The sequence below is a fragment of the Meleagris gallopavo genome, chromosome 2 (genome assembly GCF_905368555.1).
Source record: "Meleagris gallopavo chromosome 2, MGAL_WU_HG_1.1, whole genome shotgun sequence".
NCBI classification, from domain to species: Eukaryota; Metazoa; Chordata; class Aves; order Galliformes; family Phasianidae; genus Meleagris; species Meleagris gallopavo.
In genome coordinates this window covers 74,883,590-74,895,665 of record NC_139405.1, presented here as the reverse complement: position 1 = coordinate 74,895,665, position 12,076 = coordinate 74,883,590, and the positions used below count along the sequence as shown (strand labels likewise).

At 40.0% G+C, this 12,076-nt stretch overlaps 1 protein-coding gene across 2 annotated transcripts in view; it reads right to left on the bottom strand.

Annotated features, from left to right (window-relative positions):
• Nucleotides 1-2,402: 2,402 nt before the first annotated feature.
• The window catches only part of GABRR2 (gamma-aminobutyric acid type A receptor subunit rho2), a 29,875-nt gene continuing 20,201 nt past the window's right edge, over nt 2,403-12,076 (bottom strand). Inside the window, exons 5-9 of one of the 2 annotated variants that reach the window (XM_003204352.5) lie at nt 11,294-11,376; nt 10,008-10,148; nt 9,655-9,807; nt 8,061-8,257; nt 2,403-6,200 (exon numbers count right to left, since the gene is read on the bottom strand). In XM_003204352.5, coding sequence (XP_003204400.1) covers nt 5,892-6,200; nt 8,061-8,257; nt 9,655-9,807; nt 10,008-10,148; nt 11,294-11,376 — 883 coding nt within the window. In that variant the 3' untranslated portion in view covers nt 2,403-5,891. The remainder of the gene's footprint in view (nt 6,201-8,060; nt 8,258-9,654; nt 9,808-10,007; nt 10,149-11,293; nt 11,377-12,076) is intronic. The other variant, XM_085217647.1, reaches the window with a different exon arrangement.

Here is a 12,076-nt window from a genome sequence, read left to right as displayed (position 1 = left end):
AGAGGTACTTTTAATTGGAGGCCATTGCAGTTACAGTCAGCATGAGGCAGTAAAGGTCTCCTCACAAATTTACTTATAAAATGTGGTCATTATGCACTTTAATAGTAGATTTAAAATTTCATGATTGAAATGAATTTATATCATAACAAAAATCCAAATAAAATAGAAAGATCCAAGAGGCTAGAGACTTTCACAATCCCAGCATTCTGTTGCGTTTCCCAAAATATATTCGTTCAAGTAATTGAAACTATCATTACCATTAACTTGTCCTTTCGTTTTCTTCTCTGAATTCCCTCTAAGCTAAACAGACAATTTTTGTCTATAAATCTGTGTGACAAGTAGAGAAGATTCTTTTTTTCCCCTTCATCATTTATATGCATTTTCCACAGGTTGGGTTCCCAGGCATGTTTCCTAAGCTGATTTCTATGTTTGTGAGGGCACATATCAACACTCACAGCACCCTAAAAGACTTGTGGGAGAAACTCCATTTGATCAACTAGCCAAAATAAGCCTTATGTGTTTTCTCAGAGGCAGGAATCAGTCTTCTTATCATTTTCTAAGGACTTTCTAGTTGCTCTGAGGAGTGGACAACTCACAGTTGTCCTGGTTAGGGAGTCTCTAGTGAAAACAAGGATGGGGGATGCCCTTCAAGACACTCCAGTATTATGTGGCTGCCCCATGAACAGCTGGCTAAGGATCAGGTAACAACATGCAGCCAGAACTGTAACCCAAACCTTCTGTCAAAACAGCAACATCACTGTGTGCCACCACTCTGTACCACTGCCTTAAGGCTTGGGGATAACCCACCTCTTCAGAACTGGGCCCTGGGGCTGCCAGCTTGTAGCAGAAATGCTAAGTCATGGCCTGAACCAGTGATTGAGTACCTGGTGGGAAGGCAGGGCATGCACCTGACTGACCAGAAGGGCTGGAGCCAGGATCGACCCCCTCCCAGACCTCATTTAAGGGTTGGCAGCAGAGGCGAGCATATCTTGCTGGAGATCCCTGCCTACCTGGGGTCTTTCAAAGGTAAGCAGCTTTTTTTCCTTTGTTTCTGTATCCATCATTGCTACACTTGGGCTTATCCTCATTTGCTGCAGCCTGGGACTCTGCTACCCTGCTGTCATTGCTGTGCTTCCCATCACATTATAGTGTTATACAACTGAACACAGGATGTGTGAGAATAGTAAGATCATCACATCAGTCTGGAAATAAGCCTATGGCTGGACCCCACTATGTCCTACGCCCACCAGCTATCACAGTGTGACAAGCAAAGGCTGACTTTCAGCCCTAGTTTGCTGGTCACTAGCTGCGATCCTGCAGCAGATGCACAATGGCAGGTGAAGTATTCTTTCACTGGCATGACGAAAACTAGCAACAAAAGCTAGTGGCACAAGGCACAATACATCTGGAGAACAAAGCTACGTCTGAGCCTGAGCACCTCTTGCAAACCAAGAGCCAGAAGCCTTTCCTGCCAAGGGCCTTGTGTCGTTCTAGGAGGCAGCGCTATGTGGGATGTCACTTTGGGGCCTTGTTCATTTCCAGAGCAGTGCCTGAGCTAAAGGAGCCAGCAGAAGGACTTGTTCCATAGAGCACAGGACAGCTCCTTGCACAAAATACAGTAACCACATAGTGATGTGTGATAGTCAGGCATCAGCTGCCCAGGAGAGCTGGGTCTTCTCCTCCTCTCCTGTGGGTGTCCTGCATGGCTGCAAAAACTGGACACAAAGAGCAGCACCTGCCCTGCTCGTGACTGGTGTTTCTCCCCACTGTTCTCACTTCATCTGAAACGGCAATTCTCTAACTGGGAGAGTAATGACCCTGGTGCATTATTTCAGATGTCATTTTTGTGAAGGAATTAATCAGCTTAGTGAGTCTGGATTACATTTTAATTTTAATAGTGCTAAGTCTTGCTGTTTTTTTAAATGCATTTTTCAGTTCTTTAAACTTCAGAAGGGTAGCATCCCAGTTGGACTCTAATCTTTTGGCTGGGGAAACTTAACAGACAAGAGCCATTATTCAGTGTTTCTGGTATCAGTCTAGCCTGTATGTGTTGCTTTTCAGTTGTATTGTCTGCATGAGGGATAATAGCGAAGATTGGGCAGCTGGGGCCTATGGGCACTTTTATCTTCCATTAGTACATACGGAGAGAAGCTTTTCAAAGCACAAAAGAGGAATTACATGACAAGATTTCATTCATAGTCAAATGAAGACTGAGAAATCTACCTTGCCATTCAGGCTTTTGAAAATGTGCCCTGAAATTTTAATTACTAAAATTTCTTCAGTTGTGAGCTGTAGTTATCACAAAAGATCTCTGTAGCTTGTAGCAGTAATTAATGGCTTTGGTTTCCCAAGGAGCTTTATATACTTAAGAACTTGCATGCTTCTACTGAGTTTCTTCCACCTTTTGAGACACTTTTTATTTAAAATCAGTTACAAATAAGATGTTTATTCAAATATTTTACCACTGGTCATTAACTCGCATGTAGCAGATTTTGGAAACAGAGTTTAAAACATACTTTAAAATTCACACCACGAAGTGGACTCATTTCCATCCTTTCCAGTTGCTATTTAATTACCAGGTTTGATTACAGTTATCAGCACAGTAGTTTGTACCCATTGTACAGTCAGATTAGTATCAGCCATCTTGAAATCTTTTCAACGCATCCTTTTTTCTGAAGAAAAACATGAGAGCACACAGAAATTATTGTTTATAGAATAATTGACCAGTGCGTTTTTTTGTTTGTTTGTTTGTTTTTTGGTCTTTGACTGGGAATAAGAGCCTTTCTCCAGATCAACATATTCTATAAGTTTTTCTCAGGCATGGTGTAATTTACATTCAATATGTTGCAATTTCACATATGTATGCTATTTGACATAGGTACACATTCCAGTGTTTTCTTTTATTTCCTACCTGTATGTACATTATATATATTTGTGTGTGTGTGTGTGTGTGTGTGTGTGTATACGTTGTGGGTTGTATTGCTTTTTTTAAATACATGATTTGGTAATACAGAAGTAAGAATATGATGCAAGCAGACATAGGAGTAGGACTGACATTCTGTCTCCTCGCAGCTGAATTGGGTTATGCAGAGATGGTGTACTCATTAGTAGGCTTTATTTCCCCTAATCCCTTATGCACTTCTGGAAAACCTGTCCTTTAGTAGGTTAATTGTCCAGATGCTCAGTGCTTTACAGAACTGGGCTGCATCCATCATGCAGTTGTCAGAGCCCAGCTTCTTCAGGCACTATTTTCCAAAACATTGGTTGGATCTTGTGGCTGCAAGTCAGTGCTCATGAAGTCTCTTGTAACTCAGGAGAAATGAGAGTTGAAATTACTTCTCAGTATCATACTTTAATATTCATTCTAGCTTCATGTCTAGCCAGGCTCCTGTTAATAATCAGAAAAACAAAATTCATAACCTGGCAGAGGTGGATGTCTTAGTTTTATTCACATCTATATTTTTCATCTATTGTTTAATGAGTTGTAGTTGTAAGTGGTGCTCAAGATAGAGATTTTGTTTTTCTTTAGTGAAAATATACCCTCCTTGATGATGTTACATGCTGTAGAAACAGATGTGAATTCTCCAGTACATTCCACTCTATCAGTCATGTACACCAGCATACACAATAACAGTAAGGTAGTCCTGTTCAAAAATCATAACTTCTCTGTACATGCCCTCCTTAAGTCAGTTAAACCCCTCATCACCTCCTGAGGTAGGTAGATGTCATTGCTCCCCATTTTCCTGATGGAGAAGCAGAGGCACTAGGAGACTGAATCCATGTGCATGGGAAGACAGCAGCACCAGCAGTGCAGCCCTACTGGCTCCTGCAGCATTCATCCCACAGCAAAGATTTCTGCCAGCTCCACTTGATCACTTCAGCACCGTGCTGCTCACCGTCTCATGCTCAAAGTTGCTAATACTGAAGATGTCTCTCCTGTTTCATTCAGGCTTTAACGTCTCAAAAGTTGAGAGGGCTTTTTCTTTAGCGATTTTTATCTCTTCGATGTAGTTATCTTCACCTGTTGATGCTTCAGGTTTCAGCTTCAAGGGTGATGAGTGGTAAATGCATGAATCCGATGGCTCAGGATAGAAATGTCATAGAAATGTCAGACTGGGATGCAGGATGAGCCTTCCTCTCAGATGCCGCCCTCCCATAGCTCTCCTTCTCTCCAGTGGTTTCAGGGCTGTACTTTCCTACTTGTATATTCACATAGAACTCCATTAAATCCAGTTATTACTGTGGCTGATGAAAGGAAAAATGTAGTTCCTCATTTCAGTTTCCCTGATCGCTTCTGTTTCCAGTAAGTGTGACCATTGGTGTGACTTAGGCAGCAATATCTCAGGCACAAAGAAGATTCTGGGTGTTGCTGATAGTCTGGAGGTTGCAATTCGCAGCCCACTTCTATGTCCCTTGAGATTTCAGGTGCAAGATTTACTGCTGTGTTAAGTTTAAAACAAACAAACAAAAAAATCACACCAGTAAATAGTTACAGTTTTACTAGTGTTATGTGTGTGTGTTTGTTTGTTTTTCCCTACATTAATGTGATTTAGTTGAATTTTCATGTCCCAACCCCAGTTACATGTAAAATTGAATCTTATCATTGAATCAGTGTCAATCTTCAGTCCTGGGTCTTTATACTTCAGTCTCTGTCCATTCTGCTGCATTTCAGCTTAACAGCAAACATTTTGATGAGCACACTCTCCTCCACAGCCAGAAAGCCATGATGTTTTTCAGAAACAAAAGGTGTGCAAACCTGGCCAACATTGTCTAGTTGCTATCATGTAGAAAGACTTGGGTTTTATTCTCGGCATTTTCAGCTGACATAACAGGATGAAAAATGAAAAGCCAAGTACCAAGGCTTGTTACAATGCTCTCTAGCTGCTTCAAAGTGCTTACAATGACCTTGGAGCCAGAGGTCCGAGAGGGTTTTCATTGAATCCCACAGTATTATTCTTGGCTGCTTCAATTTCTGGCATGCCTATATTTCTGCAGAAGGATATTCTGGCAAGCATCTCTCCCCCTCAATCCGAAAACTCTAAACAAAAGGGCAATGTGCTCGTTTGGAGAAGCATGTTGGAATACACAGTTTCTCTGTGAGCTGCATTTTCCTCGCAGGGATGAGAAAAATCTTTGAACACTACTAGCACTCCTCTTGATAGTTTTCTGCTTTTGGAGAAAGTGATGGGTCCCAGAGATGCTGCCCATTCCCATATGGTGACTGTGCATGCTACACACGAGTATTTTAATTACCTGTGCACCCTGGGAGATCTCTTCTGTGAGTCTGTGGGCTGTTTTGCTCTGCTTTATCATCGCTCCTTACTTCACATCTCAAAATAAAAAGACCACCCACTCAAACATACCACCAGCACTTTGGTCAGCCAATGTTCCTTCTGGAATTAGTGTAGGCCCTGTCCAGAGAGAAGGCAGTGTGGACCCTAAAAGGATGTCTTGTTCATAAGTCAATGGAAAGAAATATAATTCCGACACTTCCATGAGATTCTAAGTTGCATATGTCTAATCTCCCAGGAGAGTCTACCTCAGTGGTAGTCCATTTCACCTCCACTGTTGCAAGCCCCAAGTACACATACAGCACCTTTTGGGCAAACAGAGGGCACAGATTTTCAAGTATGAGAAACAGCATGTACCACAAAGCCAACGAGAGCTGGAGTGGGGGTTAGAGAGCAAGTAGAATAAGCTCCTCCGTGATGCCTGCGCATGGAGCTGCCCATGGTTGGAAGTGTCCTCCTCTTTATCCTCCAAAGCAGCAGTAAAATGATCAGTCTTCTAGTAAAATTATCAGTTTTCTGCATTTGCACCCAAACTGGACTTTAAGAAGTACTAAAGTTTTGTAACTGTCTTCTGCTTCAGTCACTGCTGTGCCAATATGCCTAGCTAAAGACAGACCAATATATCAAATTAAAAAATATGTAAGTGCCTGGAAATATTAATCTGGAGTATTTATCAATTGCATGAGTGTTCTGGATGATGCGCAAACCCACATGGCCTTTCAGGCCTCTCTTCCTTGATGAATTAGAAGCATTGCTCATGGCTAAGTGCACAACCATCTTTTCTTGTTTTTCTTCTTCTGGGACCACCTGGCTTCTTGTGTAACCTGCCAGGCTGTTGGTATCTGATTCACTGTAGTTTCCATCCAGCATCATAGTTTTTGAATGAGGTATCCCACACGTGCAAGGAAACTGGAACATAAGCGAGAAATACAGCTCAATATTAGAAGAATACAGAGCTAGAAGTGGTGAGTTTCTTGTAGGAGACAGCTTGTGAACAGTAAAGTTTGAAGTGTGAGTTGGAAGTGTCATAATGCAAAATAACTTTGGGAACAAAAACAAAAACAAAAAAAAAAAAAAACCAAACTTTTTTTTCCTTGTTCCAAAAGGAAGAGATGTGGTTTAGCTATACTTGGCAAGCAGCTTCAGAAACAATTAGAGAAAGTAATTTTGCAGATAGAAAAATTAAGTGAAAGATCTTAGCTTCACTGTCCAACTTCACTGTCTTGAGATTCCTTGCTATGCATTCATTGTGCTTATCACTCAAGGGCAAGATACAGTGTTCTGTAGCAATGTCTTATTCAGTACACACTATGGGGAAAAAGTGCCAAGTTGTGGTTTCACAGATATACACAGTATTTTCTATGTAAATATGTTTTTGTTTGTTTGTTTGTTTTTTTAATAAGACAACAGAGAGTTACAAGAAGGGTGTAGAACCCACCTCTTTCGAAGTCCATTTCAAAACTCACAATGATTTCAGCAGTGCCAAAATGCATGCCACAGTAAATGCGGGAAGAATTTTAAATAGGAAATAGTCTTCTCACAGTAAAAATCTATGTTTTCTGTCTTAACAATACAGATAATATGTTTGTATGCAATAAAAAACAGCCTTCTTTCTGCAAGTTCCTGACTCTGGTTCCCCACAGTCTGCTTTGTCTGCTTTCCTCACCCAGTAATACTTTGCCCTCTGTTCCTTCTTCAGGCAGTTTTGACATTTGCATTATCCAAGGACTTTTTATAAGGACATCATTCAGCCAAAATAATGAAGTATATATACTCAGAAATACAGTATATTCAGGACGCTACTGAAAAACTCCACACTCAAGGCTTGCTCTTCAACTTATTTAACCAACGGCTCATGCTGCTCAGTGAAAGCTTGAGAAACAGTGTATGAGCTGTTTTCTGTGTTCTAGTCATAACCAAATGCTTTGACAGCAAATGGTGTGAAGAAAAAAAAAAACATGACAAGTTTATAGCCTGTTTGCTCCACTCATTAGATCCAGGACTTTTTCTGAGCAGTCCATGGGTACAGTTGAATGGTTGGGTTTTAAGACATATGTTATTATGAAGCAGATGTATCTGAAACTTGAGGGGTTTTTTGTTTTTTTTTTTGTATGAAGAGAAATTTAATTTATCTTGGGAGAGAGGTAAAGTTATATCACTTGTGTCTTCCTCTCCTCACTGTCAAAAAAATACTTTGTCATCATCAACTGGTGACACATCTGGGAGCTGGAGGGTAGAAGGGACAGCAGGTAAAGGCAATAAGTTTATCACTGCAGGACCCAACAGAGAAAGAAATTGTGCAGATGTACTTTTAGACCCAGGTCAAGCCACAATTCCTTTGGCTTAATGTGCTGATGGTCATCCTCGTGGACATGGGAGCCTAACATATTAGAAGCTCACCTTCGCTCTATCTTAAATCACCAATGGACATGTAGAAATATTCCACATAATTTTAGTCTATGTTGACATTAATAAATTAAATATTGCCAGAGAGTTTCCCTGGGCATAGGAACATTACTGACAACATTACTGAAGTGTCAGAAAGGTTTCTGGCTTCAATTTTGTCCAGACCAACTAGCACCAAAAAATTTCTACGTATGGTTTGGACATTAGCATGGAAACATCAAAAATTACAGGCATTACCTTGGCTAACTGTTGACGTTTGATGTCAGGGAACAACTCTAATATTATATTAATTGAATCCAATAAAAATATCAGATTAAAAAAAAGAAAAGGGTGGGGGAGGGAAGGAATGAATGGCTATCATACCTTTTCCCGGAGTTTCCTCTCCTTTCTCTCTTGCACTGTGGTCAGGTAATTCACTGCTGCGTATTCCAGCACCGAGAGGAAGACAAACACAAAACTGACCCACAGGTAAATGTCCACTGCTTTGATGTAGGAAACGCGGGGCATGGAGGCGTTCACCCCAGTGATGATCGTAGACATGGTCAGCACGGTGGTGATCCCTGAAAAGAAACAACAGAAATAAATGGTTTTAGCTGATGAATTCTACACAGCCTTTAGTCTCTAGAAAAATAGAACTTTGCTCTACAAAATACTCTATCAGAAATTAAATGTGAAGTATTTAGTATTAAGTCTCTTACTGATGCAGAGCTGTTCTGCTGCCTGCATTTCAGCTCACTAGAAGGGCTGGGTTTTGAGGAGTGATAGGAATCAAAACATTTTGAAAGTGACCACTATACTACATATACATACATATCGATGTTAGCACGTGTAGGTATTTATACATACATATGTATGTATAATTGTATATGCAATATGTATGTGTATAGGGGTGTTTTGTTTGTGTGTTCATATATTTAGATAGATATAAAATCATTAGAAATAGTGTATTTGGTTTGGATACTTGTGGAGATAAATGTACTTGCAAGCTGTCAAAGCTACTGAAATAGAGAAAACAGAGCCAAAATGCATTCATAGCTTATATAGCCTTTTTAAAATAGTGACTGCTACAAACACAGCTACTATTGCTCATTTTTTTCAAGAGGTTCTTGATTCTACTTTTTTTTTTTTTTTTTTTTTTAATATCCAGTCTACACATTTCTTTTGATGGAGTAGATTCTTGACTGCCTCTTCTCACAGGTTTGTGGCAGTGCATAGCTTTCCAGTCAAGTTAAGGTGCTGGGCTAAAATACTGTTTTATGCTTTTAGCATTGGAAGCCGTACATATCAACATTCAGAGATTTTTCTGCTTTTTCTAATCTTTGCATAGAGTGATAAACTAGTCAGCTCTTTTTATGCTCAGATAAAAGAATTTCCTCCAGCTCTGACACAGAAAAATCTTCTCCTGTCTTTAGACATCCAAAGTTGCAGAGTGGTGCATGCAGGATTTTCAAGCAGCTCCTTCTCTCCTTCCCATTCCTCCCCACTCCAGAATGCCTGGGCCATTAATGCAAGGCACCCTTGGGTGAGAAGACATGTACATTGCCAGGATCCTGCTCTGAATGAAAGTTATAACATAAGTTTTCATCTCAGTTCAGGTGCCTAAACTTTAAAACACAGCTCTCACTCGTGGGTACATGAGTCTCAATGCTGCAGGCTTGGACAATGAGGATAAACCTTGATTCATTGGCTTATAAATAAAGAAATCTTTCCTCTCTGCCCACCTTCATTTTTGAAACCACAGCTCTGCCCTGAGCTAACTATAGATCAGGATTAATTGCTAAGACTGCTTAGCAATGAAGGACTTAAGACAAACTGCAAGTTTTGCATTAATTATTAGATAAAAGACAGTTGTTTTCCCCAGAAACTTTGACCATAAAAATGAACAGTTCCCTTTCTTGCCAAAATCTTCACATTCAAAGAATTTCACAAAGCTGTGGCTCATTGTGATTGCTCTCACCCAAAGAGACTCTGGCAGGAACTGCCCTGCGATCAATCCAGAAAGACACCCAGGACAACATGACCATCAGAGTGGCAGGGAAGTAGGTTTGGAGCAGGAAGAAGAAGATGTGTCGGCGTAAAGTGAAGCTTATGTAGAGACGATTGTACCAACCTTTGAGAAAGAAGGAAAGGCAGAATTGGTGAGAACAGAATGAATGGTAGCCAAAGAGAAAAAAAATCTTTTGTTTCTGAAGGGCAGAGGAAAAAGAAACTGATCTTTCAAAACAAGCATGGGAGAATTCAGAACTCTCTTGTAAGTAGGCAGTACAGCATTAGCTTCAAGAATAGCCTTAAATCAGAAAAGACCAATACCTGTACTACTGTAGAAAGCCAGTCTTGATGTAGTGTGGAATTTTTGTATCAAGAATTGAGACAAAGAAATTTTCTCATCCGTTTTCAGAGATTCATTCCCATTTTTCCAATACAGCATCAGATCTTCATCAGTGTAAGCATCTTAGGGAAAGAAGAAACACAGTGTAGTGTGGATTTAGTTTAGATGGAAATAAAATGTTTTATGGATTCAGAGAAAATTAACAAACAGAAAGGGTCCTTTAGCATGCAATAGCCACAAAAGTTTGCTAATAGCAGTGAATGAAAAAGATCTTAACATGTGATATACTGTGGCAACAACAAAACAGCGCATCCTAATTCAGGAAATACATCCTCTTTGCTTCAGGTTAGTGAAACCACAGTACTAAAGCATGCAGAGTGAAAGGACAAGGCAAAAAGAATACAAGCTGCAGCAAGGGATTTTTTTCTAAGGCAATTTTTTTGTAATGAGAGCTGTCAAACATTTGAATATGTAGCAGAGAGAAGTTGTGGAGCCTCCATTATGTTGCAGATATAAAACTCAATGGGACACAGCCTTGAGAAAACCTCTCTAAAGTTCTCCTGCTTTGAGCAACACACTGGGCCAGTTGACCTCAGGACCAACCTAAAACTCTTCCCCAGTATAAATCACCCCATCATTTTTGGGATTCTGTTGTTTCTAAAGGACAATTTCAGTTCAATAACCAGGAAGACTTGAAAACAGTTAAACATTAGCCTGTAACAATGTGGAGAGGGTTTGCAGGACAGCCATGAAAATCATACTGTTCAAATCACCTTCTCCACAAAATAGCTCCTTTTAAAGAAGTTGAACACAAGCCACAGTTTGCAGGATCATGATTATCATACATCAACCATATTGGTGTTGAAATACAGAAAAATCAATGATCATTATACTCAGCTTTTTACTGTGGCATCTGAAAGCATCCCTTCCCGATCAGAAATACAACTTCTTCCCCAAATTTCTCATCAGCAAGCTGCTGAGATCCAGTATATGTTGAAGACCCTTGCTGATGGAGGCTTGGGGGTTGTTTTTTGTTGTTGTTGATTATGCTGTTTTTTGGAAAGTGCAATTCACCAAAACTCATACAAGAGTTTTTCCTTGCAAATTCTCCTGTCTTGCAGTGTAAGGTCCAGGTATGCAATCCAATAAGTTAATAGAAAAACTTTCAGTGACTTTGGTGAAATTGTTTTAGGCTTTAAAACAGTCCAGAATTTGTGAGTGCAGCAACTGTGTAGCATGCCTAACTAGAAACACAGATACAACATACAGCTTTCCAGCTCCAGAGAGCATGTCTGAGAGTCCAAGGGGAAGCGGCTGAAGTCCATGTTGCACATGGCTGTCACTGTGATCCTGGAAGTCAAAAATGAGAAAGGTCGTTTTCTATGAGGATTAATGAAGGGACATATAAATAGTTTGGCATCTTTAAAGACAGCAAAAATCTGCAAGAAAATGCTTAGCATTTCTTGTACTCCCGTGGTAGCTGTAATCTTAATACCTATCAAAGAACTAAAGTGCTATTTATTACATTGCAGTAATACTGCCAATACAGACACTTCTCTGCCATTTATATCCAACTATTTCCTTACAAGGTAACAACAACAACAAAAAATACTTCACTCTTTACATATCAAGATCACATTTTGTCCAGTTTGCTTGAGGTTTTCTCATTTTCCCTTTGCTTTTTTTCCCCCGTGGTCACACCAACAACCACTAAATCTAAGGAACATGATAAGCCTTATTGCAAGCCACATGAAGTGAACTTAGAGAAGCTTTTCATTCTAGAAAGTATATTGTTGACTTCCCATAGTTATGTGGAGCAATTAAACGCATAATGTAACTCCAACTTTTTACAATGTGCTATTTTCTTCCCTAAGGGTCACCTAAATTGTAGCACAAGCTGTGATCATTAACAGTTTGTTAGAGACAACACAGAAACTCAACTCATCAGTAAGATATTCCTCAATTAGAGTGCAGTGTTCAGGTGGCCTTAAAAGCACAAGATCCCAAAAGGGACTGAAATGCCCCTCAGCTCTATACCAACCTCACGGAG